General features: G+C 37.1%; 1 protein-coding gene across 1 annotated transcript; it reads left to right on the forward strand.

The window, feature by feature from the left end:
- The first annotated feature begins 1,491 nt into the window (after nucleotides 1-1,491).
- Nucleotides 1,492-3,019, forward strand: LOC141570075 (nucleosome assembly protein 1-like 1). Its single transcript, XM_074325440.1, has one exon. It carries the CDS (start codon nucleotides 1,614-1,616, stop codon nucleotides 2,784-2,786), a length of 1,173 nt encoding a protein of 390 aa, XP_074181541.1. The 5' UTR covers nucleotides 1,492-1,613; the 3' UTR covers nucleotides 2,787-3,019.
- Nucleotides 3,020-23,927: the final 20,908 nt, after the last annotated feature.

Genomic DNA, 23,927 nt, shown 5'->3' on the forward strand with positions numbered 1-23,927 from the left:
AAGCTGCAATGAACATTGGAGCACACATGTCTTTATGGATAAATGTTTTCAGATTTTTTGGGTAGATACCCAGGAGAGGGATTGCTGGGTCATATGGTAATTCTATTCGTAATTTTTTGAGGAACCTCCACACTGCCTTCCATAGCGGCTGCACCAGTCTGCATTCCCACCAACAGTGTATGAGGGTCCCTTTTTCTCCACAGCCTCTCCAACTATTTGTCTTGTTGATGATAGCTATTCTAACTGGGGTGAGGTGATATCTCATTGTGGTTTTTATTTGCATTTCTCTGATGATTAGTGATGTTGAGCATTTTTTCATATGTCTATTGGCATTTGTATGTCCTCTTTGGAGAAATGTCTCTTCAAGTCCTCTGCCCATTTTTCAATTGGATTGTTTGTTTCTTTGTTGTTGAGTTGCATGAGTTCCTTGTATATTTTGGATATTAGCCCCTTATCAGAGACAGTGTTTGCAAAAATCTTCTCCAATTCAGTTGGTTGCCTCTTTATTTTGTCAATGGTATCTTTTTTCTGTGCAGAAGCTTTTAAGTTTCATATAGTCCCATTTGTTTATTTTAGCTTTTATTCCCTTGTCTTTGGAGTCATATTCATAAAATGTTCTTTGAACCCAAGGTCCATAAGTTTAGTACCTATGTTTTCTTCTATGCAGTTTATTGTGTCAGGCTTATGCTTGGGTTTTGATCCATTTTGAATTAATTTTGGTACTTGGTGACAGACAGCAGTCCAGTTTCATTCTTTTGCACGTGGCTTTTCAATTCTGCCAGCACCATTTATGGAAGAGGCTGTCTTTTCTCCATCATATGTTTTTTGCTTCTTTGTCAAAAATTATCTGTCCATATTTATGTGGTTTTATTTCTGGGTTCTCAATTCTATTCCATTGATCTATGTGTCTGTTTTTCTGCCAATACCATGCTGTTTTGATTATTGTTGCCCTGTAGTACAAGCTAAAGTCAGGGAGTGTGATACCTCCAGCAATGTTCTATTTTCTTAGGATTCCTTCGGCTATTTGGGGTCTTTTGTGGTTCCATATAAATCTGATGATTTTTTATTCTATTTCTTTAAAAAATGCCATTGGCATTTTGATGGAGATTACATTAAATCTGTATATTGCTATGGGTAGTACAGCCATTTTAACTATATTGATTCTTCCAATCCATGAGTATGGAATGTCTTTCCATTTCTTTGTGTCTTCTTCAATTTCTTTAAAAAATGTCTTACAGTTTTCAGCATATATATGTCCTTCACATTGTTGGTTAAGTTTATTCCTAGGTATTTTATTCTTTTTGTTGCAATTGCAAAAGGAATTGCTTTTTTTAGATTTATTTCTTCTGAGATTTCATTGTTAGTGTATAGGAATGCAATGGACTTTTGTACGTTGATTTTTTTAGCCGGCAACTTTACTGTATTCGTTGATTGTTTCTAATAGCTTTTTGGTGGAGTCTTTCGAGTTTTCTATACATAACATCATCTTTTTTAGCGCCATCTGCTCGCGGCGCCGCCTCCTGCTCCTCCCGCCGCTTCCCTGAGTCACTGTCTGCGCAGCTCCGGCTGCCTGGTTCCCCGTGCTGGCCACCGATATTTGGCGTTCTTAAAACATGGCAGACATTGACAACAAAGAACAGTCTGAACTTGATCAAGATTTGGATGATGTTGAAGAAGTAGAAGAAGAAGAAACTGGTGAAGAAACAAAAATCAAAGCGCGTCAGCTGACTGTTCAGATGATGCAAAATCCTCAGATTCTTGCAGCCCTCCAAGAAAGACTTGATGGTCTGGTAGAAACACCAACAGGATACATTGAAAGCTTGCCTAGGGTAGTTAAAAGACGAGTGAATGCTCTCAAAAACCTTCAAGTTAAATGTGCACACATAGAAGCCAAGTTCTATGAGGAAGTTCATGATCTTGAAAGAAAGTACGCTGTTCTCTATCAGCCTTTATTTGATAAGCGATTTGAGATCATTAATGCAATTTATGAACCTACAGAAGAAGAATGTCAATGGAAACTAGATGAGGAAGATGAAATTTCGGAGGAGCTGAAAGAAAAGGCCAAGATTGAAGATGAGAAAAAAGATGAAGAAAAAGAAGACCCCAAGGGAATTCCTGAATTTTGGTTGACTGTTTTTAAGAATGTTGACTTGCTCAGTGATATGGTTCAGGAACATGATGAACCTATTCTGAAGCACTTGAAAGATATTAAAGTGAAGTTCTCAGATGCTGGCCAGCCTATGAGTTTTGTCTTAGAATTTCACTTTGAACCCAATGAATATTTCACAAATGAAGTGTTGACAAAGACATACAGGATGAGGTCAGAACCAGATGATTCTGATCCCTTTTCTTTTGATGGACCAGAAATTATGGGTTGTACAGGGTGTCAGATAGATTGGAAAAAGGGGAAGAATGTCACTTTGAAAACCATTAAAAAGAAGCAGAAACACAAGGGACGTGGAACAGTTCGTACTGTGACCAAAACAGTTTCCAATGATTCTTTCTTTAACTTTTTTGCCCCTCCTGAAGTTCCTGAGAATGGAGATCTGGATGATGATGCTGAAGCTATCCTTGCTGCAGACTTTGAAATTGGTCACTTTTTACGTGAGCGTATAATCCCAAGATCAGTGTTATACTTTACTGGAGAAGCGATTGAAGATGATGATGATGATTATGATGAAGAAGGTGAAGAAGCGGATGAGGAAGGGGAAGAAGAAGATGAGGAAAATGATCCAGACTATGACTCAAAGAAGGATCAAAACCCAGCAGAGTGCAAGCAGCAGTGAAGCAGGATGTATGTGGCCTTGAGGATACCCTGCACTGTAATAGCCTAAACACAACTATTATTTACTTACAGCCTTATGGTTTTGTATTTCCTTGGTAGACTCAGTAATGAATTTTTTTTAAAGGAAGGGAATTGATATTTTAAAGACCAATTTGTTCTAACTAGCATTTTAACTTTAGTTTTTCTGCCAGGTATGTTGAATGTAGAAATTTACACATTTTCATTCATTGCTACATAGTTTGGTTCTTCTGGAGTATTTTTATCCTGTAACTATTAGATTACAACTATGAAAATAAACACAGTGGTTAAATGAAAAAAAAAAAAAAAACATCATGTCATCTGCAAAGAGTGACAATTTAACTTCTTCATTCCCAATTTGGATGTCTTTTATTTCTTTCTCTTGTCTGATTGCTCTGGCAAGGACTTCCAACACTATGTTGAAAAGCAGAGGTGATCGGGGACAGCCCTGTCATGTTCCTGAACGTAGAGCAAAGGGCTTCAGTTTTTCACCATTAATTATGAGATTAGCTGAGGGCTTGTTATATATGGTCTTTATTATGTTAAGGTATTTTCCTTCTATACCTATTTTATTAAATGTTTTAATCATAAATGGATGTTGTATCTTGTCAAATGCTTTTTCTGCATCAGTTGACATAATCATATGATTTTTGTCCTTTATTTTGTTTATGTGATGTATCACATTGATGGATTTGCATACGTTGAACCATCCTTGTGCCCTGGGGATGAACCCCACTTGGTCATGATGAATAATCTTTTTAATGCATTGTTGTATTCGATTTGCTAGAATTTTGTTTAGGCTCTTTGTATCAGTATTCATCAGAGATATTGATCTGTAGTTTTCTTTTTTTGTGTTATCCTTACCAGGTTTTGGTATCAGGGTAATGTTGGCCTCATAAAATGAGTTAGGGAGTATTGTCTCTTCAATTTTTTGGAAAAGTTTGAGTAAGACAAGTATTAGATCCTTTTTGAAGGTTTCATAGTATTCACTAGTGAAGCCATCTGGTCCCAGACTTTTGATTTTGGGAAGGTTTTGGATGACTGATTCAATTTCCTTACTGGTGATCGGTCTATTTAGATTTCCCAGTTCTTCATGATTCAACCTAGGAAGGCTATATGTTTCTAAGGTAATTAGTGTTCTATTTGCTTCTTGGATTCGAGCATCCAGTTCTGTCCACAAGTTTGGGAATTTCTTGTTGACTATTTGTTTGAATATACTCTCTGTTCCCTTTTCTCTTTCTTCTCTTTCTGGTATGCCCATTATTCTTACATTGCTCTTTCTGATGGAGTCAGAAAGTTCTTGTAGAGTTCTTTCATTTCTTTTAAGTCTCAAGTCTCTTTCTTCTTCTATCCATGTCATTTCCAGATTTCTATCTTTGATGTCACTGATTGTTTTCTCCATCTGGTCAACTCTACTACCTAAGCTTGCTATTTCATTCTTCATTTGTTTTGTTGAGTTCTTAATCTCCAGAAATTCTATGTGGTTCTTTTTTAAAATTTCCATCTCTTTGGTAAAATGTTCATTTTCTTCTTTGATTGTGTTTCTGAGTTCATTAAACTGCCTGTCTGTGTTTTCTTGCATCTTGTTGAGTTTTTTCAGAACTGCAATCTTGAATTCTCTGTCATTTAAATCACTTATTTCCATATTTTTAAGTTCATTTTATGGAGACTTTTCATTTTCTTTCTGATCTGTCTTGTTGCCTTGGTTATTCATGGCAATTGATGATTTATTGTTTCTCTTCCTAGACATCTACAGGAATGGGTTCTGCAACAGGGTGATAGAAAGAGGTCTTTCTTTTGTTTTCCAGTAGGTGTTGGTAGAATGTTTTATTTTCTCTCCGACTGCAGCCTTTTGTTCTCTCTCATACTGTAGTGTTGTTTTCTCTGCATTATTCTGGCTTCTCACACAATGGAGGGATTCCCTGGAAGGCGGGCTTCTCCTCTGTGAACAGTTCGCCTGGGTCATACGGCGCCGTCTCTGTGTGGGGATGCAGAGAGCTTCTGAAGTTCCAAAGCTCTTCCTCCCCCAGATTCAGAGCCCATGTGTTTCAGCAGCTGTTTATTCCTGTAGGGATCCACCCAGACAGGTGGGAACAGGGACGGGGTGGGTTGTGAGAGGTGGTCCAGTGCAATGGCGGCGACCACTACCACAACCAATCCTGATCTGATGGTTAATTAATGTTTCCTAGTTAGTATCTGAACAGTACACCTATTTGTATAATAAGCATAATACCATGTACTACAGTATAGCTTGTTTTCTTCTTTTTTGATTCTACGTGTCTACACCAACGCATTTCATATGATGACCCAATTCTCCCACCACTTTTCTCTTTCATATAACTTTATAATCTTGAAACCTTTGGGCAGTCAGCACTCTGTGCTATCCTTTGATGCAAACACAATAATAAATACAAAAAGAACCTCAGGCACCGGGATTACAAGACATTAATCAGTTAGAGGGTAGCCATTTTGATGAGACGTATAATTTTTTAAATTTTTCAGTGAAATAAAAACAAAAACTAAAGCTTTTGCCAAAAACTGAGATTCCACAGAATATATCCATGCCCTCCCAGAGTTCCAAAGACTAGTTTTCAAAACTCTGGTCCAGGTCCCAGTGAAGGGAAGAAAACCAAGGAAATAAAAAGGATTTGGGTAGTCACAAACTTTCTAAAATAAAGCCTCATTGCCAATCACTTTTAAATTAAAAATAAAAGAACAAAGTTGGGTGATATAACACAAAAAATAAACGAGAAAAGACAGCTTCCTAAGGTAGACTATAAAAAAGAGGAAGTGAAGAGCTAAAGACCGAGAATGTTTTCCAAAAGAAAAACTCAACTGATAGGGGCATTTAACATGCCGGCCCAGCAGGTCTTGGTGCTCAGGAGTTCAGCCTGAATGTTGTCAGACAGGGAGGCATCACCAAGGTTCTCAGCTCTCTGTGGACATTTCTATTTCAGTGTATCCACCTCCAGGTGTTAAGGATAGGTACTGATACCATGTCAGCTTTCCTCTCTAGACTCTAAGCTCCTCAAGACCTGCACCACTGCTTCATTCATCTCTGTCTCTCTACTACATCACACAGTTTCAGATACACAGTAGTGCTCAAGTAAAATACATGGAATAAAAGAATTCCTGCGTTGGAAGAAAGCTTAAAGACCCTATGGGCCAGTATTTTGCAACTTCCAAGCTGTAGATTACGAGCTAAATTTTCACCTGTCTAGTAAGAGCACTGCTGTATTATGGAGGCAAGACTATATTAATAACATTTATTGAGCAGTCACGCTTCAAACCCAGGTCTTCATGATATCGTTTTGATATAATACCTCCAGATTTTAAAGTCATTAGTCAATTTAGTAACTTTTAGAAGCCTGATTTTTTTTCAGTCCCTAAGATTAGGGATTAGAGATGACTTTGATGGCAGAGATGACCTGCTGTCCCCCAAAATTCTTACTGCCTTTTGCATAACATAGAGTGTTGTTGGAAAGTGTCAAAGTGGCAGCCCGGCCATGGGCTACATTTCTCAGCCCCACCTGCATCTAGAGCGGCCATGTGAGTGTAAATTCTGTGTGGCACTTCTGGGTCAGGAATCTAGGAAGCATTGTACCTTCTCCACCCTCTCTTTCCCCTTCTCCCAGATGGATTTGGGTGACAATGATTAGATCCTGGGGCAGAGGTCAGCACATTTTTTCTTTAGCAGTCCAAATAGTGACTAGTTTAGGCTTTGCAGGCTGTAGTATCTCTGTTGCAGCTATTCAGCTCTAGCATTGTAACATGAAAGCAGCCATAGACAATACGTAAGTGAATGGGCATGGCTGTGTTCTAAAAAGATTTTGTTTATAAGAACAAGCAGCAAGCCAGATTTGGCCCACTGGTTATAGTTTGCCAACTCCTATCTTAGAGGATAGTGGAGCCACAATTTTGAAGGAATCTAAATCTCAGTATCACCACAAGGAAGTGAATCACCTAACTAACAGGAACCCTATTTTGGACAGCTACTTGAGTGAAAAATAAATTTCTATTTAGTTTGAGTTAGCATATGTCTTTTGGGGAGGATGTTTTTGCAGCACCTGTGGCATCCTATCAAACGAAAATTGGTAAATTGAAATAGAGTGTTACCATAAGAAAAAACACACTAAATATATGTGGTACTCGCTTAGAGGACATGTGATGGGCACTGAGGAAACAGATGCTTAATGCAAGAATACTGGACATACAATGGAGACATGCAGTACCAAAACATTTGGTAAAATCATCACCTGCAATGGCTTGGAAAAAAGATAAACTGTTTACTGAGTCTGCAGCTCTCATTGTGTGTGGGTGGGAAGAAGGGGAGGGGATTGGCAAAAGTCAGAATCTTAGTGTGGACAGTGGTCCCCCCATACCTATGAGAGATACATTCCAAGACTCCTGAAATTGCAGTTAGTACCAAACCCTCTATATACTATGGTTTTTCCTATACATGCCTACATACCTATGATAAAGTTTAATTTGTAAACTAGGTACAGTAATGGATTAACAATAACTAACAAAATAGAACAATTATAAAAATACACTGTAATAAGTCACATGAATGTGATCTCTCTCACAAAATATCTTTCTATAAAATATTCACCCCTCTTCTTTTTGTGATGTTGTGAATAATAAAATGCCTATGTGACAAGATGAAGTAAGGTGAATGACACAGGCATTGTGACATAGGTTAGGTTACTATTGACCTTCTGACCATAAGGCTATTAAGTAATTAATGGGCAGGGAGCATATTCAGTGTGGATACATTGTGTAAAGAAATAATTCACGTCCCAGGCAGGATGGAGAGAGACTGCATGAGATTTCATCATACTACACAGAACAGCGTGCAATTTAAAATTCATGAATTGCTTATTTCTGCAATTTTCCATTTAATATTTTCAGACTGCTGTCGAGCCCCGGTAACTAAAACCACGAAAAGCAAAACCACGGATAAGTGGGGACAGCTGTATTGACATTTGTGTTGGTTGCTTGACTGCTACCTTCACTAAGACAGAATTCAGGCAAAGATTGTTTGATTCGAGATCAAGAAGTAAAAAGGATAAAACATGAGGCTTTCCAGTATTAAAGAATATTTTTGGACCCAAAGCAAAATGAAATAAGATTGAAACAGGTCTTGAATGACAAATTTCAATGGAGCTGTCAGTCAAAGAAAGTGACTCAGCTCTACAACAAAGACGCCACTGAGGGTGTTGCCCTCACCTAAGCCTGTGGCTTTAAAGGCCTCCAGACCACTCTCAGTAAATTGGCAGAGCAGCCTATGGGAAAGGGAGCTGAAGGCTATATACAGGAAAGAACGTGGGTGTGGTTACACATGGAACTTACTGGAAGCAAATATATTGAAAGCTACTAAGTCTGTAGGACCTGGTAGATTATATTATTGTCCCCTCCTTCTAAAAGAATTATATGGCTCTGTTCACCACTTCAAGACTTGCAATGCCTCCCTGAGAGAGGAATATAGTTCCCTACCCCATGGATATCAGACTTTGGCCATTGGAATGTGAAAGGAACTAATGAATGCCATCCTGTGCTATCATATGCTTTACAAGCCATTATGTGGCTCTGCTAATTTCAGATAGGAGAAATCCTCAGTCTGGATCCCCAAATGAAGAAGTCACACACAATAAAATTCTGTCACACTACAGTTAATATTTAATGTGAGGAAGAAATAAATCTTGACCGTTGTAAGCTACAGTGTGTTGTTTATTACCTAGCAAAATGTACCAATAGCTGACTAATAGGTAAAGGAATGATAACCCTGGCCCCAAACCTGTAACCATTTAAGCTTTTAAAAAGGATGCCAGGTCCCCAGATTACATTAATAGGAAGAGGGCTATGAAAACTAGACAGTTTCCAAGAATGGCATACTCCACACATTTATTTTAGATGTGGCCATGGTGGATAACAGACAGGGAAGAACGTCTGGAAGAGAGAGCCAAAGGTGAACTGAAGAAGTCCTCCTGGAGAGCAGAACCAAGGTCTAATTAAGGAACTTCTCCCATTCCCAAGAGGGAGGCTCTTCACAATGCCTCCTCAGTAGGATTCCATCACTGCTATAGGTCTTTGCTGCATTTCCCATTCCTTCTTTATGCAAATGAAAGCTTCAATTGTATATATCCCATCCCTGCTTTATCATTGCATATTTTCTTTTACTTCCTGCCCCACCCCAGTTTTGAGCTCTTTATTGAGCAATTGCTATGTGCCAAGTACTATCTGATAGATGTATATATATTTATATAAATTTTCTCATTTAACATGAGGCATGTAAAATTAATATCTCTATTTTACAGATAAGACAAGACTCAGATAAATAATTTTCCTAACATCACACCGCTGCTAGTAATTATAGGGCTATGGATTCAAACTGAGGTAAATGCTCATGAATGCTATGAAATACTGTGTTGGCTGCTCTTACAAAGCCATTCCACTGCTTAGTGGTGGGAATTGAAGTTCAGCTTCTCTCTCCAGAATAGTGATTCCATCCTATCATGAGTCCTTTAAATGAGCTTGAGTTAGCTGTGTAACAGCATTAGACTAGCAAGAAGACCCCATTGACTTATATGCAGTAGTCTTACGTCATCCATTAGGATCAACGACTCAACTAATTTTGTTCTCCAGCTTCTGTTTGATTCTATATCATCGGAGAAGCGCTTTGAATGATCTCATATTGCTAGACCACCACTTTCCCTCAGATCTTGGCATTTGTCCTCAGGCATTTAGCACCTTGCTGGGAGCGAAATCACATTTCCAGGCCCTTTGTACTGTGGGAATGACTGGCCTGGAAAACACTGCGAGCAACCTCCCCACCAGGGAAAGCACTGACCAAATAAAAATGTTATACAGTTTACCATTAAACAAACAAAAAACAATTACTAATTGTACCGGAAAACCTGAAGTAGTTCTACTTTGCTTGAATTCTTTCTATGACAATCATGTTAAGTAGTCCTTCAAGATAAGCGTGGAGGACCTAGTATGAAAATGTGGGCCATGTTTTCTCTGGATAACTCTTACTAAATCTCTCCCATGTTTTGTTTTGTTTTTAACTCCTTATGGTCATACAGAACAAACCTATTCTTTCTTGCATAGCATTGTTACTCAAATAGTTTTGTCATCTGTGATGTTCCTTGCTGGGCCAAATCACCCCCACTCATCTCCTAGTCTTCCCTACCTGGCTAACCCTCTCCCCAGTCCATTCATCCTTTCCTTATATTAATGTCTCCAGTCTCATCATTATCTAGGTCATTATCTTGTAAATACTCTCTATTTTGTTTAAGTCTCTCCTTGTGTATGGCATCCCAAATAGCACATGATCTAGGAGTTCAAAACACATCTTTCTTTTAGGCATGATAATGAAATGTTCCAGCAAACAAAATACAGAGAGAATATTATAGCAAACACCTATCACTAAATTTAAACAGAATATTAACAAATAGACGAAGCCTCCTATACAATCTCTCCTTCAGCCTCCTCTTTTCCTCCAGAGGATATCACCATCATCATAAACAGAATCATAACCTGTTTACCATTCCAATGTTTACACTGCTTACACTGTTTATCATTCCAATGTATTTTTTTATGCTACCAAAGATTATTTTTAACTATCCTTTAGCTGCCCATGCCAACTCAAGATGATAACTTCAGTCTTGTTCTTTATAAATCTTCCAGAAGAGAGTTAGTGTAAATAATAGCTCTTAATCTTTGTTTCCAGCTTTTCATTATGATTTCTCCCAATGCTTTTTTTTTTTTTTTTAACATGTAACTTAAATTCTTACTATTATCAATTAAGGCAATTAAATCTAGAGCTCACAACAGTGGAAATGGAGAACACTTGTTCTCCATCTGGTATAATCCTTTCACATTATTGAAGGCATATTTAAAATCTGTGCAAATATCTCTTGACCAATCTAGGTAGGTACTAAATATGACCACCCTGTGTTTTCTTTTCAGGAATTTTCAGCCATGAAAACTGTAATCATTTCTCATTATCAGAGGTAATATTAAGCTGGTAGTCTGAGCTTCTCTTGGGAAGATTAAATTTCCCCCCATATCTCTATCATCCTAGAAGTCTATATTTAGGTTCATCTTCAAGCTGGATCTAGCTGATATCTAGCTTTCCTGAAGAGACTGTAGTGATTGCGCATAATATACTGTCTGTTTCAAAGCTAGTAAGAATTGACTAAAATTTCCCATATTTAGAGACTGTTGATTCTACTGAAATCTCAAATTTTTCAAAAACACTTGATCAATAACAAAGAATACTTAGGGAGATGCCTGATAAGCAGCTCAAGATCTGTCTTTAACACCACAGCTTCAAAGATATTCTGAATATATATTTTAGGAGAGAATATTTTCAATTTTCTGCTGTTTAAAATAGACTTCTTCAGTAGAATAATGTTTCATTTAGATGCTATTGTGATTGAAATGAATTAATACTAAAAATATTTTTTTCCATATTAAAGAAAAGTGGTTTTAGTCTCTGTTACCAAATGGATTTTATCTTCATTAGTTAGAAGGCAAATCACTTTTGGCAGATTGTACAAATAGAAAGGAGTTAAATATAGTTTATACCCTTGAGAAAGATTATACCTGAACCTTTAATATTAAATAACCTGGAAAATGTACTAATCTCTGTAGTCATCAAAGTAGAATGCTAATCAAATGAATTACATAGCTTCAGTATTACTAATAAAGTTGTGCCCTTTATTTGTCCAAAAAGGAAGCTTACTAAACAGAATAAAAATTGAGGGTTGGAGGGGGGGAATGGTTTAAATTAGCAGGGCTCCAAAACTCAAAGAATATAGTTCATAAGCATGATTTTCCCCTTTTTTGAAGAATTATCAAGGCATGGAAAATAATTAACCAACTCCTATGTATTTATCACCAAAAATTAACAAATGCTATTCACATTTTAACACTTTTGCTTCTGTTTTTAAATTTTAATAAAGGAAATAAAATATTTCAAATGAAACTAAAATTCCCTTTGTTTCCCCAACCCCTCTCCCCACCCCAGTTCTCATCTCTTTTCCTTCCCAAAGGCAGTTCCTCCTCACTGATTACGAATGTGGTGTATATCGTTCAGTCTATGTTTTTATACACACTGCATTTATGTGCTCTTCTTGTTTTTAATTTACATAAATACTCTCATATGCATCTATCATTTCAGAAACTTTTTCACCGTCCTGTTACTGAGAACCATCCATGCTGATTAGTATAGATCTCGGTCATTCACTTTAATTGCTGTATAGTTTCATTTCATAACACAATTGACTTATTCACTAATGGAAAGTTAGATGGTTCCTAATAGTTTGCTATTTGACACTGCCGCAGTTGACATTTTTTACATGCCTTCTTGTGCACATGTGCTAGAGTTCCTCCAGAAATATACTGTTAGGTGGGTGCAAATACCAAAATACTGTCCATACCAGTTGTACCAGCTACAGCTCTACCCAGAGTTCTTGTTTCTCTCCATCCTTTTCAGCATATGGTATCGTCAGTGTAGTGAACATTTGTCATTCTTTTTGGCTACCCAGCACCCTGAACAGCCTTCCTATATTTGGAGAATCTCCAGTTATGAGTCTCCACTTCCCACTATGGATGTCAGCACTCTCATTCCCACCCTCCTGAGACTGCGCCAGTCAGACTCACCCACACCCGAGCAATGGAAAGCCAGTGACTTCACAGGAAGCGGTTGCTCCTTGGAAGCCAGTCGTCCTGGCAGCAGCTACATCCATTTTTCAGAGGCCTCAGAAACACAGTTTCCAGAAGCAACAATCTGTGCTGGTATTGATGACACAAACAGCAGTGGGTAGTTAGGATTTCCGAGTGGTGGTGGAATTTGGTGGCCCGGAGTGGTGTGATTTGGGGCATGCTTCCTGGTCCTTCCTTCGACTCTTGAGTTTTCTAATAGACAGTTGAATGCAGCTTTAATGAGGGTGAACTCTGGAAACAGGCTGCCTATGTTAAAGCCGTTGTTTCCTTACAAACTAGCTGTGTAACTTCAGGCAAATTCACTTCTCAGAGTCTCTTTCCTCTCCTATAATATAACATGTGGGAAATAACTGCACCTATATTAAAGGATTGTTGTGAGGATTACATGAGCAAATACACATAAAGCATCTAGAACTGTGCTGGGCACATGGTGAACAATCAGTAAATGTTAGCTACTATAATTGAATACATTCTTTTTCTGCTTAAGCTACTTGTGGTTGGTTTCTGTAGTTTGTAACTACAGAACTATGTCTGATCTATTCAGATGTTCTTATTTGTCTAATCTGATGGATAAGAAATCGTATCGCAATGGATTTTATTGCATTTTTCTCAGTGCTAGAGAGTCTAAGCATTTTTTTCATGTTCATTGCTCATTTGAATTTCATCTTCCATGAATTGCTTATTAGTAGCCTTTGTGCATTTTCTATTGGGTTCTTTTTCTTATTGAATTGTAGGCTGTCTTTATATATTCTGGATACTAAACCTTTACTTATGTACTGCAAATATCTTCTCCCAGTCTGTCACTTGCCTTTAACTTTGTATATAGTGTCTTTTATGTGGAAGTTTTAAATTTTGATGTGATCCAATTTATTAGGCTTTTCTTTTATCAGTTAGGCTTTGTATGCCTTATTGAAATTCTTTCCTATACTGAGGTCATAAATATATTATCCTATGTTTTTCTAAGAGGTTGAAAGCATTCTTTTTTTCTTTTTTCTTTTTTTACATTTCAGTATTTATATTGTATGGACCATGATTTTTTAAAAATAAATTATGAAAAATGTTATAGCGATAGGAATTTCCCATTATTTCTCAGCTGCTAGCTTACCATTACTTAGTGCAGCAAAATTGCTTAGAAATTGCAGCACCATTTTGCTAAGACACAGGAAGCAAAGAGGCAGACTATCAGGAAGGCCTGATAATAAAAGCTGATGAAAGTCTAGTGTTTTAGGGCCTTTACTAAAGAATCTAGTAAATACATTATTTTGCCTTTTAAAAGCCATCCAATCACATGCAAACACACCTCACCCAGGTTTTAAACATATATATCTGACTAACTAGAGGTCAGCAATTCAAGAGATAATGCTTATGTCATGCTAAGATTTCTTTTAATTTCCCCTAAGGGAATTTTAGGCTGAAAGAGCGAAGAACAGAATGAAGAAGCAGCATAGACAAATCAGTGGAATCCCAAATCTACCAAAAGCCTGCTCTAGCCCTGCTCATGGTCACCATGACGTCCTCTAGCCACTGCATCAGTGCTCTTGGCTGAGACTTGAAATGGATTGTGTCATTTTAAATTAATCATTTCCAAACTTCTTTCCATATCTTTTTTGGCCCAGAACAGAAGTCTAGTGTTGCAGACCCTTTCTGCCGCTCAAATAAAAGTAACTATCTTTATTTGCTTCCATCTCTCACCCAGGAGCTCATATAAAGTTGGATTTTATGCACATACTATATAAATATTTATTTACATAAACCTAGGCTAGTTCTGCTTGAAGTTGAAATTGGGGGAGGTACTGTAGTGTTGCTGCAAAGGCTCAGCTGAGATCCTTGGAGATCTCTGCAATTACATTATGCCAACCTGTCCTGGGCTTGAAATCCTACCAATAGACAATTGAGAGTTATACAGATAGGTTAAGGTGTTTGTTTTCAAACTCTAGGGACTCAAAGAAACAGCTGGAGAGCTTATGACAGTAAAGGTCTAGAATGAGGGCCAGGCATCTGCATTTTTACATGCTCTCCTAATGAAGATAGTTCATGGATCTCTCTTTGAGAAAATATAGGTGATATTATTTCCTCGCTGTGAATCATCTATTGAGTTCTAAACACCCCAGAGCAGGGTAACACATTAATGTGAAACAATGATCAGTTTTGCTAGTCACTTCAGATCTTTGGCAGAGAGCGATCTGCAAAAAAGCATCTTTTGTTGAAGTGAAAGGCAGAAATAGTAATAGATTTAGAGTGTACAGCAAGAATCGCCTGGAGAGAAGTTTTGGTGGATCAGAAAGGCACAAGAAACATGTGGGCTCTGCACCTGGAGCCGGGATGGGTCACTGGGCATGACTCACTGGCCGATCCAGCCTTTCCAGCTATGCCCATGAACATGGTTTGGCCCTTGAACACTTTTCTCTAATGACAAGCGTACGTCAGAGATGTTGTGGGTTCAGTTCCAGACCTCCACAATAAAGCAAGTATCGCAATAAAGTGAGTTTCACAATAAAGCGAGTTGCCATCTTTTTGCTGGTGGAGGGTCTCATCTTCAGTTTGTAAAAAAATGCAACACCTGTGAAGAGCAATAAAGTGAAGCACAATGAAACAACGTGTGCCTCTACGTTCTCTTCCTAGCTGATCTCTCTTTAAGTGAGCCAATTTTGCAGTATGTGAGTTGTATCTCAATAGAATTGTGCAGTTTTTTAAAGCAAAAGAAAAATTTGTAAACTCAAAAAGGCAGGTCAATAGAACGTATCCAAAATAAAGCACAAGGAGCATTTTTTTTAAAAACCAGATATGGGAGACTAGGCCAGAAGACCTAACATCCATGTGTTTGGAGTCCCACAAGGAGAAAAGAGAGAGAATGCAGCGGTAGCAATATTTGAAGAAATAATTGTGCAGTTTCTGAAACTGGTTAAAAAAATATTAATCCACAGACTCAAGAATCTCAGTAAGTCCAAAACAATATAAATACAAAGAAAATGACATCTTGGCATGTCATATCAAACTGCTAAAAACAAAAGATACAAAAAAAAAATAACCCCAACCCCCCCCCCCCAACAAAAAAACACTTTGAAATATTGGAATCTCACTTACCTGGATTTTGCGCATGGGTTTTAGTAGGAATGGGAGAAGAGAAAGAGTTAGGAGAGGCAGGACCAATTGATAACATTCTTATGGTTAGTGACAGACTTTGTGTAAAGGAAAACCTCCTACATATGGGTAAACCCAATCCTCCCCTGTATTTCTTTACCCTGTGTGTCTTACTCCTCACACAGAACACTTCACTTCTGACACTCGCAGTCACCAAATGTGTGGGCCTTTTACCCCACAGCCACAAACAAGGCTCCAACACACACTGGGTGTCCTACAATCTAACTCCATTTTGACACTATCTACACAGAGATAGTGCAGGTCCTACAAGTTAAGGGCTCAGGACTACTCCTCCCCCGCCCCTTCAGTCTCGAGTTCAGGTTGTTACCTGTGCTTCTGACTGAATGGCTACTTCCTCAGGTTTGATTAATGTGCTAGAGCAGCTCACAGAACTCAGGGAAACACTTACATTTACCAGTTTATTAAAGGATACGATTTTAAAAATACAGCTGAACAGCCAAATGAAGAGATACCTATGGCAAAGTCTGGGAGGGTCCCAAGCACAGGAGCTTCTGTCCCCATGGAGTTGGGGTGTGTCACCCTCCCGGTATATGTTTGCCCACCTGGAAGCTCTCCAAACCCCATACTTTGGGGATTTCATGGAAGTTTCCTCAGATAGACATGATCAATCACTAACTCCATTTTCAGCCCCTCTCCCTTCTCAGGAGAATGGAGGCAGGGCTGAAAATTCCAAGCTTATAATCATGGCTTTGTCTTTCCAGTGACCCACTCTCATCCAGGAGCCCATCCAGAGTCACCTCATTAGAACAAAAGTCACTTCTATTACTCAGGAAATTAAAAGGGTTTCAGGAGCAGCTGTGTCAGAGACCTATATATATAAGATGTGATCAAATAATAAGGTGAATGTTTAAATAAAATAAAAAATATTACAGTAAAAGACACATTGCCATTAATCCCCCTCAAAATACTTCCTCTCACTTTGAACACACTTATCCCATCATTCTTATCACTTTCTAAAGCAGTTCTGGAAGTCCTCTTTTGTGAGTATCTTTAGTTGCACTGTTGTAGCTGCCTCGATGTCCTGAATCAATTTAAAATGTTTACCTTTCATGGTCATTTTGACTTTGGGGAAGAACCAGAACTTGCACAGTGCCGCGCCAGGTGAATAAGATGGATGAGGACACACTGTAATGTTTTTATTTGACAGAAGTTGCCATGTACCAGAAGTGATGTGTGTCACGGAGCCTTTCTGTTGTATCACAAAATACATTGAATGCTGCTGCCGAGTGCCATCCAACTGAAAGGCAGATATCTTCAATATGGGAAGTGGCATGTCGAACTTCAGTAACAGTGTGTGACAAATTTCAATTTGTGTTGTGCAGTCAGTGGGGTGTGAGTTACAGTTAAGACAAGGTGTGTTTTAAAGTGTGCCGTAAATTATCCTCTATCATGACAGCACTCCATGTCACACATTGCGTCTGTCAAATAAAAACATTATAGGGTGTCCTCATTCACCTTATTCACTGGATCTGGCACCATGCAACTTCTGGCTCTTCCCCAAAGTCAAAATTATTCAGGACATCGAGGCAGCCATGACAGCACAACTAAAGACATTCATGAAAGAGGACGTCCAGAACTGTTTCAGAAAGTGGCAAGAACGATGGGATAAGTGTGTTTAAAGTGAGGGGGATTAATGACTTTGTGTTTTTTTACTGTAATAATTTTTTTCTTTAAACATTCACCGTATGTTTTGATCACATCTCATAGTTTCTATTACCTCATATCTGGTATCCTCCATGTTTAAATAGAGGAAGGGCACTCTCCAAGCCAGATTGGAACATCTTCTGGCATAGTCCAGCCTCAAGGACCTTGTGAACATGAGCTTACCCTGAGTGCACTTTGGTAACAATGTTGAAATTCATATTCATTGATTTAAACCAATCACAGAGGCTTCTTGTAGTTGTAAGATGATGGGCCACAGAGTCAGGGCAAAGATTACCTCCAAAGGGACTCACCTGATACATCTAATAAAATAAATTGCTTCCTGAGTAGAGAAATGCAGTGTGCTTTAGAATATGCACAGCTGGTTTTGAATTCTAACTCTATCACTGACTGGTCATGTGACTCTGGGACTTTGCAAGCTTTGGTTTCTTCATATAGCAAATAGAGATAATATTTATCTTGCAAAATCCTTGAGAAAATATGTATAAAATATGTTATATATAAATAAATATATATAAAAAATGTAAAACTAATATATATTATTTATATATAGTATATACATAGTATGTAATGATATAATATATACAATATCACATAATATATAATTATAATATATAAAATAAATAATGTATATAAGTATATAAACATATATATAAATAAACATATATAAATATATTTAAAATATATAATCCTGGCATATCGGGTTCTCTACAACATTAGTTTGCCTTCAACTAGAAAACGAGAGGATTTAAATTCCCAGGACCCATTTTTTGACACTGTATTGTGGTGGCAGATAGAGTTATTAGTATCCTATATCAGGGTTAATAAAAATTGGCATTATTTTAAAAGAGAGATTTAAATTTGATTTTTTGGTATTTATCTTATTCCCCAGAGATAGGAGTTTTTTACACTTAATTCAAATTTGTTTGCTCTACCATTATAAATCTTGCTTAAGAATATTATTTCAAAGGAAATTTTTAGCTTTTGAAATATCCAACAACACAGAATAATTGCGTTTGAAAATTTATTTCCAAAGACCTTTTTCCAAAAAAGCAGAAAAAAGTAAAATGCTGAAAATATGATGTAATCTAGAATGGAGTTTTATAATAAATATAATTCAACTTGATCATCACTCATGCTTTCCCTCCAATTTGTTGCTTGGATAAACAGTTGCCTGTGACTTTTACATATAAAATCAGATTTATGGAATAAAAAAATTCATGTTCAGCAGAAATTCAAATTCACTGCTCATGATAGTTGAACCTTATTCATTATAAAAATTTTTCAGGTGTTTCTTTCAGAGTTCTGAATATTTTGGCATACATTTTCCACTTCCTTGCAAGGGAATTCAATTCTTAATGAATTTCTCTTTTGTCTTACTGTAAGAATGACTCAAAGACAGTTCCAAGTGGAATTATCTCTGTAACATTTTCTGTGTTAGATGCAATCACTCTCTATTTGGGGGATTTATTTCCAATAATGTCAGTTTTCTTCTATACATTTCTGTTAATGAGTTTCCAAAAGATTAAAAGATCATTTGTGTTTTCTAGATTTAGGAAAGTATTGAGTCCTTAAGCTCATTCAATTATTTTCTCAAATCTCCTTGGTATAATTTCATTCAAAATCTCTCACTCTATTGTGTATTATTGCAGTTGGTAGTATTATTTAATCTGTGACAGTGTTCTCTACAGTGAATAAAACATTTTAAAATGCAGTTGTTATCTAGCTGGGTGACTATAAATTCTTAATTTTGAAAGAGTAGTGATTGTGTTTTCTCTTTGTGGTCAACGTTGACAATTCTAATATAAAATGTGATTCAGCAAGCATATTAACCATAATGATGTTTGATAGTTACTGAGTACCTTCCTTCTGGGGAAGGATCCAACCACTCTATGAAGTTAAGAGAAGTGGTAAACAAATCTCAGAGATCATAGCATTCACTCCTGAAACGCTGTCTCCCCTAGGGTTAAATTGCCACTGCTTAATAGTGCACTGTGATGTTTCATGCTGTTTAGAGGAAGTAAGCAAGAAACAAGAGGCCAAATCACATTTCCAGGCAACTATAAGAATTCCTTCTACTTAGCAATGTACCTAAATTTTTTGGAGTACCTCAGGCAATGACTCAGGTCTCTGTCCTTTATGTCCAATTTCAATAGCATGGATACTTGAGCTGGCAGAATGTCAAACCTATATATAAGCTAGACTTTATCTAGGACATGAAAGCTGAAGTCTATATTTTGAGCCCATACCCAAACAGGAGAAGCAAGATGGAGAATTTAATTCACAAGATAGAGAGAAAAAATAATTGGGAATATTTCTGAACAAATTTCCTAAGTAAACATTTTCTTATTCTATTAGTCCTAAGAAAACAGTCTCCAACATGAACTGAAACTACAGTGCAACACCATGATATATTCACTGTGGCAGACAGACTATGAGATGAAACCTCAATGATCCCTACCTCCCTTCCTAGAGTTTACACCTTTGTGTAATTCCTTCCACTTAATGACAGACAAGACTTGTGGTACGTTTCTGACAGAATATGGCAAAGATGGTGAGATATCACTCCTGTTATTACAGCATGTTATGTAAGACTTTGTATTAGCATACCAGATACAATGTTGTGAGCTTCATGAAGTAAGTAGCCAAGTTAGAGAAACCTATGTAGCAAGTAATTGAAGGTGGCATCTAAGACCTCTGGACAACATCTATGATCTGAAGCAGCCTCCAGCCAACACACAGAAAAAAGCAGGGCTCTCAGTCACACAGTGAGGAGAAAATGAATTCTGCCAACAACCTGAATGAGCTTGGAAGCAGATTCTGGCCCAGTTAAGCCTCTAGATGAGAATGTACCCCAGCCAATGACATCTTGATTGCAACCATATGACACTAAGCTCAAGACTCAACACTGTATCCTAATGCACAGTAACTATGATGTAATACATCTGTGTTGTTTTAAGCTGCTAAGTTTATGGTAATTTGTGATGCAGACATAGAAAACCAATACACCCACTAAAATGGCAAAAATGAACATAGGGAATACCAAGTGTTGTCAAAGCTGTAACGCAATTGGAATTCTCATATAATACTGGAGAGTATAAATCAGTTCAGCTACTTTGAAAAGCTGTTTGGCAGCACCTACTAGAATGGAAAAACTGAATATTCTCTCTCTCTCTCTCTCTCTCTCTCTCTCTCTCTCTCTCTCTATATATATATATATATATATATATATATATATATATATATATATGTATATATATTATATATCCTATGATTCATCAATATTACTCCTAAATATATAACTAAAATAAATACATACATGCATATATACCAAAAGACATGGCCGAGAATGTCCTTAGTCACATGATTTGTAATAGTCCTAAGCTGGAAACACCCCAAATATCCATCATCAGCAAAATGAAAGAATAAATTGTGGTTTATTCATAAATAGAGTTCTATACAGCAATGAAAATAAATGAACTACAAATATACAGAATATGAAACTTATGAACATAATGTGGCAAGAAAGAAGTTGATGGTTTAAAGTTCAATAACTGATAGCACTAAACTATGCTCTTAGAAGCCAGTGTGGTGTTTATTTGGGTGGGGGTAGTGACTAGAAGGGAACATGAGAGGTGTTTCTGGGCGCTGCTAATATAATGTTTTATTTCTTCATATGGATGCTGTGATAAATGGGTGTGCTCTCTTTGTGACAATTCATCAAGTTATACACTTATTATGGGTGTGCTTTTCTTTATGAATGCTTTCCACACAAGAGAGTGCATTTGCTGTTAAAAAAAGCTTTACCTAATGATAATATTTCTGTTATATAGCCTCTCCATACCTCTTATGCCTCCAATTCATCTGTCCCTTTCTACTTTGAGTGCAAAAGAAGAAAGAGAAAACATTAAAACAACTAATAAGGGGTAAAACCAGGAAGCAAATCCATGTTCCACGTTTGTCTAATAAAAGATTTCAGGCTCTTTTACATATATATTATGTATATTTCTGAACTATCAGAGTATAGGTTATATACAGCATGCCCTTTTATCCCTCAATACTCCATTGTGCTTTTTCTAAGGAAATATATTCTTATATAAGCCACAGTACAGTTACCAAATTCTAGAAATTTAACTTGAACACAATAATTTTATTTAGTCTGCAGTTCATATTCTAATTTCATCAATTTTCTTAATAATAGGGCTTGTAGCATTTTTCTTTCCTTCTTCCCTATTTATCTATTATCAATAAGAACTCATGGTTTTTCAATGATTAATAATTCATTGTTATCATTTATTATTATTATTATTATTATTATTATTATTATTATTTTAAGGAGGGCGGAGCTCACAGTGGCCCCTGCAGCGATCGAACCAGTAACATGGGCGCTACCAGCACCGCGCTCTAACCAACTGAGCTAACCGGCGACCCCTATCATTTATTATTTTGATGCTATATTTCCCCAGACTTGGCCAATGGAAGTCCCTTCAAGCTGCTTCCATGTTCTTTTGCAATGATCCATAATTTCTGAGCATTTTCTTACCTTCTCACACAAGATGTATTAGGCTCACATTTTATTTTGTCTGTCCTCGACCTGAAATCAGCCTTTCTCCAAGGCACCCCGGTTGCTTTTAGTGGAAATTGATATTAGAAAGTAAGATTTGGGTCCCAGGTGTGGTCATTGTTACTGGGATGACTTACTACTAGCTCTTTTGAGAAACAGAGATGAATACACACACACACAAAAACAGCTTCCTGTCAGCCGATTACCTTTTTACTTCTGAATTCCTCACCTTGCCCCTGGTATACCCAGCCAGGTCTTCCCATCGTACATAAATGCCATTATATAGGATTTTGTAGTTTATGAGGCGCTTTCATGGACATGATCTCCGTTGAGCCTTACAACAACCCTCTGCTGGAGGCAGGGTAATATCATCATCACCAACTTATCGATGAGGAAATGAAAACTCTTAACACTTAAGTCATTATTTCAGGGTTACATTGCTAATAAGGGCCTAAAATCCCAAGTCTACTGTTGTTTACCTTGCTGCTCACTTTCCCTACAGGTAGGTTCATTGGTCCTTGAACATGGCTAGAGACATCTCTCAGTACAGGTGATATAGAGGGAAGTCACATTTGTGTGCCTACTCAATTCCCAGCTTAACACATACCTACACATGTGCTATGTGAGAGAACTAAGCTGTTTTATTTCTAAGTTTTTATTGAATAATATAAAAAATAATAAGATAGTTTCCCCTCTGTTGTTTCTGTCTAAAATAATGTGGCAACGGTATAATACATTGAAATCCACCATTTTGAAGACAGTCAAACCACTCCAGAGCTAAGGAAAATGTGTAAGTGGAGATGCAGTCTGTATCTTTACAAAATTTTACCAGAAAGATTCCGTGTTTAATCATTTATGAACTTAAGAAAGCCCTGCCAAAAATGCAAGTTATGAGAATGTTATTTTTTGAGCATAGTCTCTGATATTTGGAAACAATAATTTTACAACATAGTATTATTATAGAGAGTCCCTATATCTATCTTATGTAGTATCATTCACTTTACACAAGTCATGTTGAATGAATTCAGTTCTATACTCACATTTATCTGGATTTATAGCCCTGACATATATATGAAAGATAGAATTTTATCTGTAGTTGTGAAAAAAAATCATGGCTTCTTACATTCGTATTACATTTATTCTAAGAGGAGATCTTCTGTGAGTATAGAAAATTGATTTGATTGCCTAAATAATGGGGCAACCACAAAAGCCCTCAGAGCTTCTTATACACAGTAGCTTTGCTTACAGGAGATTTATGGCTCTCCTCTGAGGAAAAAAAGAAAAACCTACCTCATACCCCTTAAAATTGAAATAGATGTGCTCTGTTAGGGTTTCCTGGTTTATGATATTATGAGCTATTGGGTATTCTTCCCTCCAGGTATCACCACTTCTTGATTCCGTACCCTGTGGCAGACATTGCTAATTGTTTTTCCTGCCTTTCTCCTCCCATCCATCATCTTTTCCAAACACCCTCCCTCTCCCATTGTTAGTTCACATGTAGTCTTATCGAGAGAATATAGTTCAACAGAAAAAGCATAGTGTTAGCAGTCAGGAAGCCTGGATTATATCTCCACTTAACCTAGAAATATTTGTGTCACTTGGAGTGAGTCACTTTACTTCTCTGATTTTTATTTCAAGTACAAAAGTATATTCTAGTTTAACAGTAACTACTTTAATAAGAGGCATTCCTCCACTCTGCCTGATTCTGATATGTTCCTCTATGCACATAAATATGAGGCCCAAATAAAGATGAGTATTATGGTTCCCACTTAAGAAGTGGGACAGGGAGTCTAAGTGGGCACTTTATTTATTCATTTATCAAATATTGATTGAGATCTATCCACAAATCAGATACTCTTCTAGGCACTGTAGATCCAGCAGTGAACAAGACTCTTCAATGACCTTGTTCTGGTGAAGCTTCCATTTTAGAATGTGTGGAGGGACAAACAATAAACACATAAATATATTAAAGGAAAAATACAATTTCAAATGATGATAAAT

Source organism: Rhinolophus sinicus, linkage group LG02, assembly GCF_036562045.2.
Source record: "Rhinolophus sinicus isolate RSC01 linkage group LG02, ASM3656204v1, whole genome shotgun sequence".
Classification (NCBI taxonomy): domain Eukaryota; kingdom Metazoa; phylum Chordata; class Mammalia; order Chiroptera; family Rhinolophidae; genus Rhinolophus; species Rhinolophus sinicus.

Excerpts from the sequence above, each read along its gene's own strand:
- LOC141570075 (XM_074325440.1), top strand. The coding sequence starts at position 1,614 with ATGGCAGACATTGACAACAAAGAACAGTCTGAACTTGATCAAGATTTG.